General features: G+C 38.4%; 1 protein-coding gene across 1 annotated transcript in view; it reads right to left on the reverse strand.

Moving 5' to 3' along the window:
* Nucleotides 1–17,822, reverse strand: part of PROS1 (protein S) — a 69,523-nt gene extending 51,701 nt beyond the window's left edge. The window contains exon 1 of the mRNA XM_019429961.2: nucleotides 17,540–17,822. Coding sequence (XP_019285506.2) covers nucleotides 17,540–17,615 — 76 coding nt within the window. The 5' untranslated portion in view covers nucleotides 17,616–17,822. The remainder of the gene's footprint in view (nucleotides 1–17,539) is intronic.
* Nucleotides 17,823–18,181: the final 359 nt, after the last annotated feature.

An 18,181-nucleotide genomic window follows, 5' to 3' on the forward strand; every position in this document is an offset into this window, starting at 1 on the left:
AACATAGACCTGCATGTAATATAGAAAAACTGTTAGTTAATAATGATGGGAAAACATATGCCCAGATATTACCAATTGTATTTAAAATAATCACATGATAATCAAATGTAAAATGTTTCATTTTTTTCCATAAAGATTTCTCCCACAGAATATTTCTAATTGAGGAAAGATTTTAAAATATGAAGGTTGCAGGGACTATGAAAAACCAAAGATAGATTTTTTTTTTAAGGCAGGCTTCAAACCTAGCACAAAGCCCAACGTAAGGCTCAAACTCATGACCATGAAATCACGACCTGAGCTGAGATCAAGAGTCGGACGCTCAACTGACTGAGCCACCCAGGCACCCCCCACAAAGATAGATTTTTAATTAGGCATTTGTCAGCCTGTATAATTATTACCAATTTTCAGAGAAGCTTGGGCTAGCTTTCAGGAAGATATGCTATGTCTGTATGCATGGTACACTTCAATCTTTTTTTAAGTCAATTTTTTGAAGACAGCTATTACACTTACTTTTCTCTAAAGTTCTTACTTTTGTTTACAATGAGGACTATGCCGCTGAGCAACTGATTCTTCTCATATTTTTATGTTAAAGGTTAGAAACGTGTTAGAAAAAAGTCTTCTCTAAAGGTGAATTATCCATTCTTCAAGACGACTAAGCAATAAATAGGCCAGTAAGAAATACTTTAAAAGAGTATAATGAATAGATCTGGATAAGAATTTAAATCTGGGAAACAAAAAGAGGAAATAATCTGTGAGTTACCTGTTGTACATATAAAGCTGAGTCCTGGAAACATCTGGATTAGAAGAGATGAAGGTCGGCTTTCATTTAGAAGTTGAAAAGCCACTGATGGCATTAAAAAAAAATGCGATCATCGACCCCCATTCTGGATGAGGAGGGAAACAATGCCTGAACTGTTTAGCCACAACTGGAGTGACATGGACCTTTCCTTACTCCAGGATTTAATTATGACTTTAATTTACAGTCCCTATTCTAGGGGGGGTGGGGATGGGGGAGAACAAATCAAACACTCTGCTATTGTTTACGCAAGGTTAAAACCTTTGATTGTAGCCATAGACAGAGAAAGTGGCACATTTCAGTTATTCCTTCCAAAACAACAAATACTTCTACCCAAAAGACAGCTTATTACCCAGAAAACAAAACAGAACAAAACACTACGTTAATCATTTCTTTCATTTGACTTGTTTGCTCTTGGTGAGTGATAAATTACGGTACTTCATTTGAAGGGACTCAGAGTTCAGATTTTGGCAAGGTGTGGAGAATTTTCTATAGTCCTCTCTTTTCTTCTCTCGACTACCACACTGCAGGCTATACTTCCTGAGGCTACAGCAGGAGGCCTCTTTTATGACGTGCACAAGATATTTCACGCAGTCAGCTCTCCTTGTCTTTTTTATCTCCTACACACTAGGACACCAAAACACCATCTGATTTTGACGTCATGTACCAAGAGGTTACAGCCCAGGAAAAGTTGTGTTTTTGTTCTATTTGACCTATTTGTTAGGATAGCATCAATTAATATTATTAGTTCACTGGCCTGTGTCTGTGTTTATGTTTGGAAAAGCAACAGGCAAACTGTTCCTGGACGTTTTTAAAGGCAACAATGAAAGAGTTGGCCTAATTCTGCACTATCCTACTTCCTGCAATATCTCCCAGATATGAAACAAGACTTAGAAAGACTCTAGATGCTTCTCCTTTGACTCCTAGGATATATTTTTCTTTAAGTGCTGATGTGAAAATGAGATTATTTGGAATATTGCTATAGTATTGAATAAATGCTTAGAATTCAATTTTTACATTTTTGCTAGCCCCTTGTTGACTTTCTAAAACGCTATAAGATACAGTCTAAATAACAATGGAATAACATAATTTCTTTTAAAAAAGGGAGAAAGCGATTGGGATAAGGAGTGGGAACAAGAAGGATAGTAAAACAAGTAATAAGGAAAGGTACACTTACCATACAGAAACTCAGGCTCACTTAAAAAAGTTAGCCACAAAATTAAAAAAAAACTACCTCTCTCATTCCATAATAACAAAAATAATAAATTAAGCAATTGTGTTCCACTTGACAAGGCATTATGGACTGAATGTTTGGTATTATGGTCTGAATGTTTATGTCCACCTCCCATCCCCTACGCCCTGAATTCATATGTTCAAGTAGAAATCCCCAGTGCAGCTGTATTTGGAAAAGGGGCCTCTAAGGAAATAATTAAGGTTAAATGAGGTCATGAGGGTGGGGCCCTAATACCATACGATTAGTGTCCTTATAAGAGGAAACATTAGCAAGCTTGCACACACACCCCCGGCCCCCCACCCCTTCTCTCTCCTTGCAAGCATGTGGGCCCTGAGGAAAGGCCATGTGAGAACACAGTGAGAAAACAAGGTCTGCAAGCCAGGAAGAGAGTCCTCACTAGAAACTAAAGTGGCCAAAACTTTCACCTTGGATTTTCCAGCCTCCAGAACTGTGAGAAAATATTTTCTCTTGTTTAAACCATGTAGTCTATGATATTTTTGTCAGAGTGGTCCAAGCAGACTAATATATAAGGCAAGAAGGTTGGTGACTATTTCTAGATGCTCTTTAAAGACATAGAAAGTGGTGTTTATGGTTAGTGATGTTAAAGAGCATTTATCTGTTCTCTATCCAAGACAGCATTAAAATGACTGCAGGATATTTTAAAAAGGAAAAAAACAACAACAGTTGAGACAATGGGAAGGGTCTTTGGCAGATAAGAACTTTAACAAATTCTCCAGAAGCTGGAAAGCTGAGGAAAACCTGTTAATAAATAAGGGAGAGGAAGCCTTGACCCAAAATACACCCATAGAGATATAACAGAAGTAAGAATGCTCTTGCCTTTGGGAAATAAAAGCTCAGAAAGACTGTAATACAGCATTTAGTGGGAGAGTGGGAGAAAGGCAACTAGAAGCAGAAGATTAATTTGAAAGTCCAGCAATGACACAGCACTGGTTTCCCAGTACATCACAAAATACATGAAGCAGTACACTTAGAGTAGGCTCAATAAACATTAATTGTATAAATGAATCATGTAATGAGTGTATGTAGAGCTACCTGCTAACTCTCCCTTTAAAAAAAAGAAAGAAAGAAAAAAAAAAGACCAGCAGGAAGCCACACAACGGAGTCACCTAAAGCCTACCCAGTACTGTTGCTTAAATATGAAGAGACAACCAAGAATCCTCAGAAATATGGAGGAAAAAAATTAACAGCTACCAATAGCATGAAAAAGAAAACCAATATGAGAAAAAACAGGTAATTCAGAGAAGAGAACTTTAAAAAAACTTTTTTAAAGTCTAATGAATATCATCATAGTGACTTAAGAAGATAATGAATCCGTAAAAGGATGAAAGTAAAATCAAAGAAAAAAATACTTCAAGAAATTTACAATATGATTGCCAGTATAGAAGGTTTGAAAGAAAAAGTTAAAGAAATCTCCTGGAATATAGAGCAAAATTTTAAAGATATACAAACATGAGAGTCAAAGTCATGAAGGATCAATTCCGGAAGAGTTCTAGAAAGAAAACAGAGGCTATGGAGAGAGGAAATTATCATGTAAGTACAGGCAGAAAAATTTTTGGAGCTGATGAGAAATACTAATGTTCATATAAAGATGGTATTAAAGACACAAAAGATAACTTAAAAATGTATACTAAATATCCTAAAATAAATTGAGAGGATCTGGCATCCATAAAACAAAAGTAGGCTGCTATGAAAAGGGAGGAGAGAATTAAAATACGATTTTGAAATAAAAAAGTTAATGGATAAACTGAAAAACAGAATGGACTACTTTTCTCTCCCACCCCAAGAAAGTCACCCCCATTTATATCCCTATTGCACTGACAAAAATTTAAAAAGAAGTTCATGTCTAATGTTGGTAAAGATGAGAGGAATTAGGGACTCTTAAAATCTACTTTTAAAACCAAATTTCCGGGGAGAAATCTAACAATATATACCCAAAGCCTTTAGACATTCAGCTAACCATTCTATTTCTAGGAAATTAATCTGAGGAAATAAATATGGACAAATGTAAAGAAACACTTATGAATATGTTCATCACAGTATTATTGATACAAGCAAAACACTGGAAATAATGTAAATCTCCAAAGATACATTTTTGGTTAAATATATTATGATGAACCTATATGAAAGAAAATTATAAATCTACTTTAAAGTGTGACAGAATTTATGGATATGAAAGCCATCATATCTTAATTTTATTTTTTTAATTAATTAATTTTTTAAATTTTACATCCAAGTTAGTTAGCATATAGTATAATAATGGTTTCAGGAATAGAATTTAGTGATTCATCACTTATACATAACACCCAGTGCTCATCTAACAAGTGTCCTCCTTAATGCCCTTTGCCCATTTAGCCCATCACCCTACCCCAAATCCCTCCAGCAACCCTCAGTTTGCTCTCTGTATTTAAGAGTCTCTTATGGTTGGTCCCCCTCCCTGTTTTTATATTATTTTTGATTCCCTTCCCTTATGTTCATCTGTTTTGTATCTTAAAGTCCTCATATGAGTGAAGTCATATGATACCTGTCTTTCTCTGACTAATTTTGTTTAGCATAATACACACTAGTTCCATCCACATTGCTGCAAATGAGAAAATTTCATTCTTTTTGATCACCAAGTAATATTCCATTGTATATATATACCACATCTTCTTTATCCATTCATCAGTCGATGGACATTTGGGCTCTTTCCATAGTTTGGCTATTGTCGATAGTGCTGCTATAAATATTGGGGTGCATATGCCCTTTCAAAACAGCATACCTATATCCTTTGGATAAATATCTAGTAGTACAATTTCTGGGTGATAGAGTATTTCTATTTTTTAATTTTTTGAAGAACCTCGATACTGTTTTTCAGAATGGTTGCACCAGTTTGCATTCCCGCCAGCAGTGCAAAAGGTGCAAATACTCGCCAGCATCTCTTGTTGCCTGGGTTGTTCATTTTAGCCATTCTGACAGGTGTGAGGTCGTATCTCATTGTGGTTTTGATTTGTATTTCATTGATGATGAGTGATGTTGAGCATCTCTTCACGTGTCTGTTGGCCATCTGGATGTTTTCTTTGGAGAAGTATCTATTTATGTTTTTTGCCCATTTCTTCAATGGATTATTTGTTTTTTGGGTGTTGCGTTTGATAAGTTCTTTATAGATTTTGGATACTAACCCTTTATCTGATATGTCATTTGCAAATATCTTCTCCTATTCCATCGGTTGCCTCTTAGTTTTGCTCATTGTTTCCTTCATTGTGCAGAAGCTTTGCATCTTGAAGAGATCCCAATAGTTCATTTTTGCTTTTGTTTCCCTTGCCTCCGGAGAAATGTCAAGAAGTTACTGTGGCCCAGGTCAAAGAGGTTTTTGCCTATTTTCTCCTCTAGGATTTTGATGACTTCCTGTCTTATGTTTAGGTCTTTCATCCATTTTGAGTTTATTTTTGTGTATGGTAGGAAAGTGATCCAGTTTCACTTTTTGAATGTCGCTGTCCAGTTTTCCCAACACCATATGCTGAAGAGACTTTTTTCCATTGGATATTCTTTCCTTCTTTGTCAAGGATTAGTTGGCCGTATGTTTGTGGGTCCATTTCTGGGTTCTCTATTCCATTCCATTGATCTATGGGTCTGTTTTTGTGCCAGTACTATACCATCTTGATGATTACAGCTTTGTAATACAGCTTGAAGTCCAGAATTGTGACGCGTCCAGCTTTGGTTTTCTTTTTCAGGATTGCTTTGGCTATTCAGGGTCTTTCCTGGTTCCATATAAATTTAAGGATTGTTTGTTCTAGCTCTGTGAAGAATGCTGGTGTTATTTTTATAGGGATTGGATTGAATGTGTAGATTGCTTTGGGTAGTATTGACATTGTAACAATATTTGTTCTTTCAATCCATGGGAATGGAATGTTTTTCCACTTTTTTGTGTCTTCTTCAATTTCATTCATAAGCTTTCTACAGTTTTCAGTATATAGATTTCTCACCTCTTTGGTTAGGTTTATTCCTAGATATTTTATGGGTTTTGGTGCATCATATATTTAGGTGAGACATCAAGTTCAAAATAATATTAGAAAAAAATAAAATAAAATACAAAATAAATTTAAAAAGGGGCACCTGGGTAGCACAGTCAGTTAAGTGTCTGACTTAGGCTCAGGTCACAATCTCATGGTTCGTGGGTTCTAGCCCTGCGTTGGGCTCTGTGCTGACAGCTGAGAGCCTGGAGCCGGCTTCGGATTCTGTGTCTCCCTCTCTCTCTGCCCCTACCCACCCCCTCCCAAAAGTAAACATTAAAAAAAAAAAAATAATAATAATAATAATAATAATAAAAGAAAAAAATAGTATTAGAGCACAATTCCATTCTTGTATTTATTTAATTTCTAAGAATGTGTATATGCAGACAAGGTTGCTTAGAAGAATATAAAGCAAAACAATACTTTGGTCTCTGGCTAATGAACTACAGATGGATTTTATTTTTTTGTTTAGTGCAATATTACAGTGAATATCTGTATTCCCAAATTAGATTATATTAATCATGGATTACTTGAATGGTTTAAAAATGTTAGGGAGTTGGTAGAATACAGCTGGTAGTTTAAGCTGGAAAAAGATGTTCAATGAGGCTAGAAGGTCAAGTGGAAGCCAAGGAAACTTTAATATTTAAGGAAAAACAGAGATCAACAAAACAACAGAAGTAGAATTAGTAACACACATATATAGAGAAAGAAAGAATAAATTTTTTTTAAGCAGGCTTCACACCCTGCACGGATCCCAAAGCAGGGCTTGAACTCATGACCCTGAGATCAGGACCTGAGCTGAGATCAAGAGCAGATGCTCAACCGACTGATCTACCCAAGTGTCCCAGGAGAGAAAGAAAAGTTGAAGATAATGTTTATAGACATAAAAGGAGGTCAATTTCAAAAAGATAATTTCAATAGTGTCAAATGTTGCAAGGAACTTATTAATAATAATTACCATGATTTGCGATGAGAGGTGAAATGTAGTTGGTTTAACAATAGGATCACCATTAAAATTCCCCATCACCAATACCAGCGGGAGGTATACCAGAAGGAAGAAAGGAAATAGAAACTGCTAGAATAAACTACTTCCTCAAGAAGTTCAAATGAGAGCAGGAAAAGAAAGAGGGGGTAATAACTTCTGTAGAGGGGGAGTAAAGGTAGCATTTTCCTAAAGATGGGAAGGTGAATCACAGAACAGCTGTAAAACTCAATGAGAAAATGCCAAAGACACCATTTTGAAATATGGAAACTATCACACAAACACATGAAGTTATAATTTCACCATTTTTATGAAGATTTAAAAGCCATTTTTCTTGAATGTGTCTTTTCAAAGTCGATTCCAAAAAAAAATGAACAAGAGGACTAAGAAGAATTCTACTAATGGCCTAGAACCAGTTTATATTACTTTACTTACTGTAGAAACACTCAGAATCTATTTAGATAAATATCCTTACTTCACTTCCCCTCAAGCCTGGAGGATTCAATTTCTATAGTTAGAACAATATAATATAAACAAAACTCTTATATGAGGTTGTTTCCTATACTAGAGTAATAACACAATTTATTATAGTTATTAAAAACAAAAAGGTATGGAAACCAATTTGACAATAAATTTCATATATTAAAAAAAAAAAGGTTAAAAAACTTAAATTAGATTGACCCAGGGGAAAAAAAAATAAAATAAATAAAATAAAAACAAAAAGGTAAACAAGGAATAAAAAGCATCATAACTCCCACTGAGTATTGTATGTAAATGATGAATCACTGAATTCTGCTCCTGGAACCAATGTTGCACTGTATGTTAACTACCTAGAATTTAAATAAAAATTTGAAAATAAAAAAAAAAGCATCATGCCTCTACTCTCTAAAGACACTCACTATTAAAATGTTATCCATTTTCTTCCAATATTCTGTGTGCACAGTATTTTCTTGTCTAAAATTAATGAATTATTAATATTGTTAATTAATTAATATTATTATAATTATTTACTTATGTATTTCCCAAATATATGTACAATAAAATAGGAATATTTAGGTAAAAAGGATTTGCTTCACTTAATAGAAAAAAGAGTCAAGACTACTATCTGTTTTTGCATCACCAAGGTGAGTTTTTTCTTTTAGTGTTAACAAAACATTTACCCCCAATCAAAGCTTAACAATTTAAAAATAGCTTGAGTTTTGCTAATGTCACATACCAACTTGACCTTTTTTTTTAAGTGTATTTATCTGTTTTGAGAGAGAGAGAGAGAGAGCAAGAACAAGCGGGGGAAGGCCAGAGAAAAAGAGGGAGAGAGGGAGAATCGCAAGCAGGCTCCCCACTCACAGAGCAGAGCCTGATGCAGGGCTTGAACTCACCAACTACGAGCTCATGACCTGAGCTGAAACCAAGGGTTGGATGCTTAACCAACTGAGCCACCCAGGTGCCTCCATCTTGCGCTATTTGATTCACTGACTGGTGACCAAAACCCCAATCACTTACCTGATAAAACGTCTCTTAAGACTTCTGCATTCTTTTGTAGCTGAGGTTCTCATGAGTCACTACTCACTCAGTGTGTTAGCTTTCAGTAAACTGTTCAACTCCGTTGCATCTTATGGAACTCTTCTCTTGGTTCTTAACCAACTTAAATGCGGAAATAACCTCTTCTGAAGAAACACTGGGGGTAGGTGGCAGGGGGAAGGTACGAAGGGCTATGGTTTACATTAAAGCAATTTTTGCAATTTAAAGTTGAGTCTCAAAAAAAAAAAAAAAAAAAAAAAAAAAGCCAGTTCCTAAAGGTCCTCTGTCCATCTCACATCTAATAATTTCTTCCTGGAGACCTTTTCACAAGCTGCATTCTCTTGCCTTGTGCTCGCTTCTTTTCTCCCTTCTCTGACATCCTCTCCCCTTCTGTATCCCTGGTTGCCTCCTACTGCTATCCCCTACTGCCACCCCTGTAAATTTCTGCTCACTTCTTATGCAAAACCATTGATCACTCTTTTCTGCTATCTCCTTATAGACCAAACATGATTCAAATTTTAAACGTGCATAGGAGTTACCTGGAATCTTCTTAAAATGCATATTCTGAATTGGTAGGTCTGGGGTGGGGCCAGAGAGGCTTCATTTCTAATAAGCTCACAGGTAATGCTCCCACTACTGGTTCATGAACTATTCTAGAACAGCAAAGCTATAGATCATGTGTTCAGGACTTCACTTTCTAAACCTAAAGCCACTTTTCAATCTAAAATAGTAACAGTTCTCACAAGAAATAATTTCAGTATCACCTATTACCCTATTTTTTTTCACCTTGCTACATTAACCACCAACTCACTGTCATCATAGTATGTCCCCAGCTTAGGTCTATTGGGCACAGTTAATTATGCCCTCCCTATTTAACAAGTAGTTATTACAACCTCACACTTTGTAAGTATATTACCAAAGGTAAAATAAGCAGTAAGTATTTGTGTTTCTCTTAGAGGAAGAAATAGTAATCTTAACCTTAGAGGAAAGAATTTGTAACAGAAACAATGCTGACCAAATATTCCATGTGCTTCCTTGGGTTGGAACTAACAGAACTATAAGCAGAAGTGAGTTTTGTCACTTCAGCACGCAAGTCCACCTCCTACACTGCTCTCCCTTCTCCTTCCTCTCATTGGAGAGATCAGTGCACTTGGCAGAGGACGCTTCAAATGAGATCTCAGCCCTGGTGGACCCCTTGATTTTAGCTTTATGAGACCCTGAGCAGGTCCCTGGACTTGAGCCTGGACTACAAGATAATAAATTGTGCTGTCTCAAGATGCCACGTTTGCGGTAATTTGTTATACAACAATAGAAAACCAATACAAAAGGCACGTGTAATTTTCCATCAGGCTGAATGTGTTAATATTGCCGATTCCATCCCATGTGCTAGCTAGGGCCACCAGTTTCAGTTCTAACAGTGGCTTGGTTGGCTAATGCCATCCTAGACAAAACCTCGGCACACCCTGAAATGACTGAAAATCCAGACATTCCTTGGCATAGTATTAAAGCAAGAATTCACAAAGACTAGGAGACAGACATTCTGGCTTGAATCTGTCACATTGTTCCTACCTATTCACTTCCTCACTTACCCATCCCACCTCCCAGTATGAAATAAAAGAAGGCATTTTCAAGATTATCACAGAAATAATTATTAAGGAACCCACTGGGCCTTCTAAAAGGGATTTTACTGGCTGTTCTCCCTGGATCAGAAATGCTGGTAGGAGAGGTTGCAATAGAAATGGGCTCCCAGATCTCAGGTGGAATGGGAAGAACCTGGGGGGTGGGTGGCTGAGCTTAGGTGGCAGCCCATATTCACACGAATCAAAGTCAAGGTGTTGTAGTGATTGAATGTTGGAGAAAGAATTAACAGGTGAAGATCCTCCTCGAATGAGATGGGAAGACAACCCACAAAGTTCTTCACTGGGTTTTTTTTATCCAAAAACTCAGTGGGTTAGCAAACAGAGGCTGTACTTCAGTCACAATACAAAGAAATCGCCACGTCTCCTGAATCACCAATCTTGAGTCAGTTGATGGATCCAGAACCTCTCGAATGGAGGAGAGGAGAGATGCCCTTGAAGAACCCTCCTGTATACTGTGAACTTTTCTCCTTGTTCTCTCCAAAGCAAGTTAACTTTATTGGGTAACTGCACTAAGGGAAAAGATCCCAAAAACCTTTAGTGATTATTAGATATTGGCCTTTAGGGAAGCAAAGCATCTAAAATCTAAGGTTTCTCATTAGAACTGAAGCTTACGGGGGTCAGTTGATTATGGGAATTGTGTACTAAAACTACCTAAAACTACCTATTGTGTCCAATAAAACTCAAACTCCAAACTGATCCATTCCCCTGAGAGCACTGAACTATTTTCAGCAACAGTTTGGTCATGCTAGAATATTACTGTCCAAAGTGAGAGACAACCTTTTATAAACCTAGGTGTCCAACACTAAGGTGGAAGAATACATATTTGTGGACCCCTCATTTTTGAGGCATATTCTATTTTTAGGTGTTTCTATTCTGATCTGTTTACCCTATGAATCCAAAAGGTGCCAGATGTAGATGGGAACCAGAATAAGAAAATGCTCTCTACGTATTTCAAAGTTCAATTCAAGCAGTCTGTCAGTCAGACTAGCCAGTGACCCATCAGACCCAATTGTGTCAAACTGTCCATAGGATGGCAGGGTACTTTGGTCCTATACCGGGTACCATAGCAAGTCCCAAAAGAAGAATTTCCGTAGAGGTCCTTCTGATTAGAGAGCAAGTCACATTTCTTTCTGCAAGTAACTAGTCTACCCTTGACAAACTGTTCCTGGCATCCTTTTGGACCTCAGTGAAATCTGCAAATCTGACCACAGGATACCTGGTGACCATGTGATTTAAATAGCTCATCGTGAACTGGCTGCTACCTTTTCCGTCTAGCCAGAAATTTAGTTATGACGGCAGTTCAACTGTGACATGTTCAAATGGTATAAACAAGATGGAACTAAAGGCAAAACTATGTGGCCTGAGCAGGTTGCTCACTTTTCTAACTTGAAGAAGTCCTCCTGTAAGCTCCCTTTACAGCCTTAGGAGGGAAAGCCCATGACCAACCTACTGAAGATGCAAATCAACCCACGGAAGATGAAATCTCTAGTTTACAGATACTTCTTTGTAATGTACCAATATGAGCAAGAGGTAGATCTGCTATGAAGATACAGCTTACAATGAACAAATAAACAAACTACAGCCTCCCTGCGGCTGAAATAGAATCCTGAGGAGAAATAGAATTTCTGGAGAAACAAAAACCTCACAATGGGCAGACATATAAGCAGTATTTCTCATTGTCCACTTTGCTTGGAATGAGATCAGGATCTATTCTGCTTCCTAAATGGTTGTAAATGGTCTGCTTAGTTGTTCAGAGACCTAAAAAGAGCTAGATATCAGGTCTAGCTAGAGACAAGGAAGTTTGGAAAGAATTGCCCAGAGCTGAGAATATTTCTTTTCCAGTTGAATACTCACAACATAGCACCACACCAGAGAAGTTCTTAATAATAAGAGGGGATAGAATGATCCACTTAAGGATTGTCAGTTGTGTTCCTTTCCAAGGCAATCTAGTACAAGGGTCACAAACTCAGAAATCTACAAGTTTTAGATAGATACCATAAATAAGAGAAGAGAATTTAATGAGAGATGACAGGGGATGCTTAGAATTGTGGTTAACTGGATAGAGTATATTCTATCTCAAGAAGGCAGCTTTGAATGTGTGTCCGGTATGACCAGATCTTCCTTTATTTGCTTTCCTTTTTTTTCTTTTTAATTTTTTTTTTAATGTTTATTTTTGACAGAGAAAGACAGAGCACAAGCAGGGGAGGGGCAAAGAGAGAGGGAGACACAGAATCTGAAGCAGGCTCCAGACCCTGAGCTGTCAGCACAGAGGGGGATGTGGGTCTTGAACCCATGAACCACAGTATCATAACGTGAACCACCCAGGTGGCTGCTCCCCCTTTAGTTGTTTTTCAAGAGAAGTCATAACACAAACTTTTTAGATGAAATTTCCTGATCTTTAAAATGCCACGAAGGCCAAATATACAAGTCCGTGGGTACCTTTGGTGCTAAGGCTATCTCGGGTTATCACTTGCTGTGTCACTGGGTCTACTGTTGTTCGATACACATACCAGGTGGCAAGGATGGAGACTACGTATTGACTCAGCTATACAGATTTTTCCTCCCTCAGATCTACTAGGCTCTTACTACTAAAAGACACCACATTTGCCGGCAAAATTACCATTCCTTCTGCTGTTAGAGATTAGACGCATTGCAAAATCCAATCAGATACCTGGTGAATGGTTGATTAATTAGGGCTCTTTTATCATGCAGGAGCAGCACACTGTTCCCAGACACAGAGATATTTATTCTGTATTTAGATTTAGTTTTTCTATCGGTATCACTGTTGTTAGGCTTACTTAATGCTTTATGCTAACCACACAACTTTACCTCTAACGAAAGAATTAACTCCACGGTTAAGGAAATACATCAATAGGATGTTGATTATGGTGTTCATGGGTCCTACTGTGTACCCTAATACCTGAAAGGAGCTAGCCTTATAGCATGATGGACTGACCAATTATTGAAGGTTCTGTTACTGCCTTTTCAGACACAACACTATCTTCCAAAATGTGGTTAAAAGATGTGGTATGTTTTGGGGGCCCCTCGCTGGCTCAGTCGGTAGAGTCAGCGACTCTTGATCTTGGGGCTGTGAGTTTGAGACCCACATTGGGCATAGAGCTTACTTAAAAAAATGTGGTACATGTTTTGTACTAGACATCATAAAATTTAGTGCTTTTTCCCCCTAAAGCTAAAATGCACAGGTCAGGAATAAAGGTAGAAAGGGAAGAAGTAGTTGTCATGATATGATGCTTACTGACTGTCATGGATTGAAAGGTGCCCCCTATAAAGATGGTAATGACCTAATCCCCCACTACTTACAAATATGACCTTATTTGGAAAAAGCAGTTTTGCAGATGATCAAGTTAAGACAAGGTCTACTCTAATCCAATATGATTGATGTCTTTATCAAAAGGGGGAATTTGCAATGGAACCACTCATGCAGAGGAAAAATGATGTGAAGACATAGGGAAAATGCCATCGATAAACCAAGAGATGTCTGAGGCTACCAGAAGCCAGGAGAGAGGCATGAAACAGATTCTCCCTCACAGCTCCCAGAAGGAATCAATCCTGCTGACACCTTAATCTCAGACCTCTAGTTTCCGGAACTGTGAGACAATAAATTCTGTTGTTTAAGCCACCCAGTTTGTGGTACTTTGTTACAGCAGCCTAAGAAATTAATTCAATGACCCATTCCCAGTGTTTTTGCTTTCTTCCCTTGTTCATCTCAAAATTGGTAAACCAAGAAGAAATGCATTCACCATGGGACTTAATATATTTTCACTGAATTAGAAGCTGAGACTGTTATGTAGCCATTTCAAGTTCCTTATTCCTGTTGAAAAAAAAATTAAGAAGATTGTGCTGGTATGACAATAATCAAGGCAAAAGAGTGATGTTGCCACATATAAATCAAGGCTAGAAGGAGTGCTGCTCCCTCAAGATGACTATTATGCACAATAGAAATTGTCAAAGAGACGGATACAACCGACCACAGCTAGAACAAGGCTCAGATTCTTCCTGAATAAGGGTGTGGTTCATCTCAGAGAGCAGACAAAAAAATCAAACATAAGGGAACTACCTGAAAGCAAGAGACAAGTCGAATTGGGTAGTGAAGGAGGAGGTCGTAAATACAAGGTCCAGCTCAAAAGAAAGAAAGACAGTTCACCCTAAAGTCAGTACTTGTATTCCCTCGCTGTCTTTTGATTATTATTGTTATATTATTATTGTTGTTGTTATTATTATTATAGTATTGGTACACTACAATGTACCATTTTATCCACAAGGCATAGCACATTGACATGAGAGGAGGCAGACACATCACTCAATGATCCCCTAAACTAGGAAATGGTAGCCTTGAGCCTCCCTCTTTGGATGTGGTGACTGGAATCTTCTAAGAAGGAGGTCCTTTCTGCTGTACCTTAGTTATTTGCATTATATGAAAAATATCTGCATTATACTTGAAATATTTGCAAATGGTGTTTATGGAAAGAAGGGCATATGTGAATGTTGTACAACCAATTAGAATGTGTAGACTTCTCTTGTTTCTGCTTCCTTTGCAGGACGCATCCCTTCGCTGGAGCTGTCGGGGCACTTCACCTGATTCTAGTGACCTGTCAGTCACAGGACTCTCCAAAACGATCAAGCTCTCTCTCCTAGGAATTTTGATCATGAGCGGGGACACCCAGGACTAGAAGGCAGTTAGAACCCAGTCATCTGATGGCAGCTCCTAACAGTGAGTGCATGAGTTCCCACTGTATAGATCACAGAAATGCCCAAGTTCCTGGCTTCTGTAGGCCGAGTTATTCACCATGCCATTCAGTAGTCTTCCAATAAATTCACTCAGCTTGCTCTTCCTTCCTTCCTTCCTTCCTTCCTTCCTTCCTTCCTTCCTTCCTTCCTTTCTTCCTTTCTCTTTCTTTCATTCCTTTTTTGTTCTTTCATTCTTTCTCTTTCGTTTTTTCTTTTTCTTTCTTTCTTTCTTTCTTTCTTTCTTTCTTTCTTTCTTTCTTTCTTTCTTTCTTTCTGCATTAGTTAGCAAGAGTTCATTACTGTTGCTTGTACCTAAAGAATATTGATATCTGTGTTATCAAGCTTCTCATTTTTTTCTCATAATATGTCGAAAATTTAAATACAGATCATTTAGGTGTGAAGAGGATATTGAACGTGGTGGACAGAAAAGGTCTATTATGAAGCAGTACTTATGTAACCTGGCATAGAATTGATGATAAGAGAATGTGGCAAAGGGTATTGTGGTGGTTGTAGCAGAAATTGTCTCTAACTCACCCCAACCTTAAAAATGTCTCTCCATCAGTGCAACATTTTGAACTCTGAAATAAAGGGAATATAAGAGAATACAGGTAAACAGTGAATGGAATAGTTAGGGAGAGAAGAGAGTGAAAAGGAGAAGAAAAATATGAGTCAGTAATGTTAAGAGTACACTCACTATATCCACCTACAAGAGGAACTCTGGATAGGGCCAAACTAGTCAGAGAAGATCTCTTTTCTCCTATTTCTCTTCACCACAATTCTTAGTGGCAAATGATGAAACATGTAGACAGTATATATTTTAAATCTGTCTCTCCTTTTCTGTCTCTCTCTCATATTTATTCTAAATATAAGAGATATTAAAAATCTTTCGTATATACAAATGTCTGCAAATTCAGTTAACATCTCTGACCAATTCTTGTTAAAAGAAAGATGTTGAACTGGACAATTCTAACAACTCTCAAAACTAAAACCGTGATTTGTAAACCTTTTTCTTGAAATAGCAACTATATCTCTATGGACTAACCAATGAATTATAAATCAAATATTTAGAGTTCTAATTCTATCTCAAATTTAAAATCTTAGGGAGTAAAAACATTCCAGCTGTATCTTGGTTTCCTCATCAGTTAACCAGAGATTATTTTTAATCCAATGAAACTATTCATATTTATTAAAAATAAAGGCAATATAAGGCCAACTATGCTTTATGTGATGTATTCGTACAATTAATTTCTCTATTCTATCAGGGTTTGTATATAACAAGTGCATCTCTTCATATATATGGTTTGATTACCTGTGTGTAATACATACAGACATTCACATCATTTTTAACTCTGTCTAGATTCAATGAAAATGTAACAATCTCTACAGAAAGAAAGGGTTTGCGATGACAAGGAGTGAATGTTGGAAGATACTTTTGCCTCTTTCTGGTTACCAGGCAAATATTTGATTGTTCTAATGAACCATATAAATCATAAATTCATACATGTGGTCTACATATAGGCTTAATGACAGTGGTTTGAATAGAAATGCTGCTATTGTAGCTCTTTAATATAAAATCAACAGATGATGTTTTAACCTGTAAACTAGAATTTTAAAATACCTCATTCATCCTGATCAGTAACTGATACAAACTAGTGGAATATTAGTAAATTCCTACTGAATTCTCCTAAAATTACCATCTTTGAAAAGTTTCCACAGGAGCTTGAAGCAGCCTAAACGTTTTTGCAATTCAAAGTTTATCTCTCCCATGCCATTTCCTGAGAATAAAATGTAGCACAAGTAAGCATTTTTAATCAGGGAGTATGCTTAAACTTTAGAAAACAAATTAACAGGCAATCAAAATGTACTAAATGCCTCAATATTCCTTATATACTTTACAGAGAAAACTCAATATCCTGCCTTGAATCCACCCGTGGGAACATAAAGAACTGGAAATACAAAAATAAAGTACAAAGAATTCATGCCATGACCTCAGATCAGTGACAGTGTCAAAAATAGTACAAAATGATCCGAGAAACACAACATTTAACAGTCCTTTTGATTTCAAGGTTAGAAAATGACATCTGCCTACTGCCATGCAAACCAGCAGTGATCCTAAAACAATTGTTTTGTCAATGTTGAGATAAGCAAACCAAGCTCAAAGTCCAGAAATTGCAAAAGGGAGGTAAATTGCAACAAGGGGTGCTGCCTGGGGACAGCCACTTGTACAAAGGGTATAAAATATAGTAGGTTGCCCTTTCCCCCCTATTGTTATACTGGAAGGTGCTCATCCCTGTCTTCTGACTGGGAACTTCAGCTGTTGAGGGCCAGTGGGTAGGTGTTGTAATTCCTTCACTGATATTTAGTGTCACCCGGGTTCTTGAATCTGTCCTGTAGGCAGCGCTTGACTCCCAGAGCAGGGCAATATCGCCCCTGCCCCATCATTACACTGCCCGCTAGATCCCCGGCTGCCTCCATCAGCCCGGAGATTGTCGGGACTTACTGGAAACTTTCTAGCAGGCTGCAGCCCCAGACGAGAAAATCCTATTGACAGGGCTCCCGGTTCAGAGGGCGCTGCTGGGGAGAGAAGACAGGACGCTATTGCTTACTCACAGTTTGCCTCGGAGACGGGGAGCACTAGCACGAGGCACGCCAGCAGCGCCCCACAGCGCCCACCCAGGACCCTCATCGCGGAGCGGGCGGAGGCGCGGGCGGGGACGCGAACCGTGGCGCGGCGCGGCGGGGACCTGCGAGCCGGGGCGCCGCTCTCCGAGGACTGCGGCGCGGCGGCGCCTGCGAGCGAGCGCTCCGGTGGAACAGCGGGAGCCGGGGGCGGGGGGACCGCCCGCTCCCAGCCCCCAGCCCGAGAGGGGAAGTGATAACGAGGACTTTTCCAGGAAGCTTTTCGACGCTGGGGGGCAGGGCTCCGGGAGAGTGTTGGAGGCCTAGTAAACACGGTGGAGACACCTTCCTCGCCCGCTCCCGAGCTCCTGCGTTTCGTTCCCAGCCTCCGCAATGTGAACTTGCCCGAGAAGGGAAGTTAAACGCAGTGGAAACCTCTAGCGAGCTAGGGTGAGAGGCTCAGGGGCCGGGGAACATTGAGGACTCAGAAGACAGGGTATCCGAGCTAAGATGGAAAAATCATGCTGAGACACTCTGATGTTGGGGATGAAGACATTCATCAAGTCTAGAAGCGAGTAACTCCAGGAAGGCGACAGAGAAGAGAGAGAATGGAAACAAATGGGATAGTTTTGA

Source organism: Panthera pardus, unplaced genomic scaffold, assembly GCF_024362965.1.
Source record: "Panthera pardus isolate Hobbes unplaced genomic scaffold, ASM2436296v1 HiC_scaffold_16, whole genome shotgun sequence".
Taxonomy (NCBI): domain Eukaryota; kingdom Metazoa; phylum Chordata; class Mammalia; order Carnivora; family Felidae; genus Panthera; species Panthera pardus.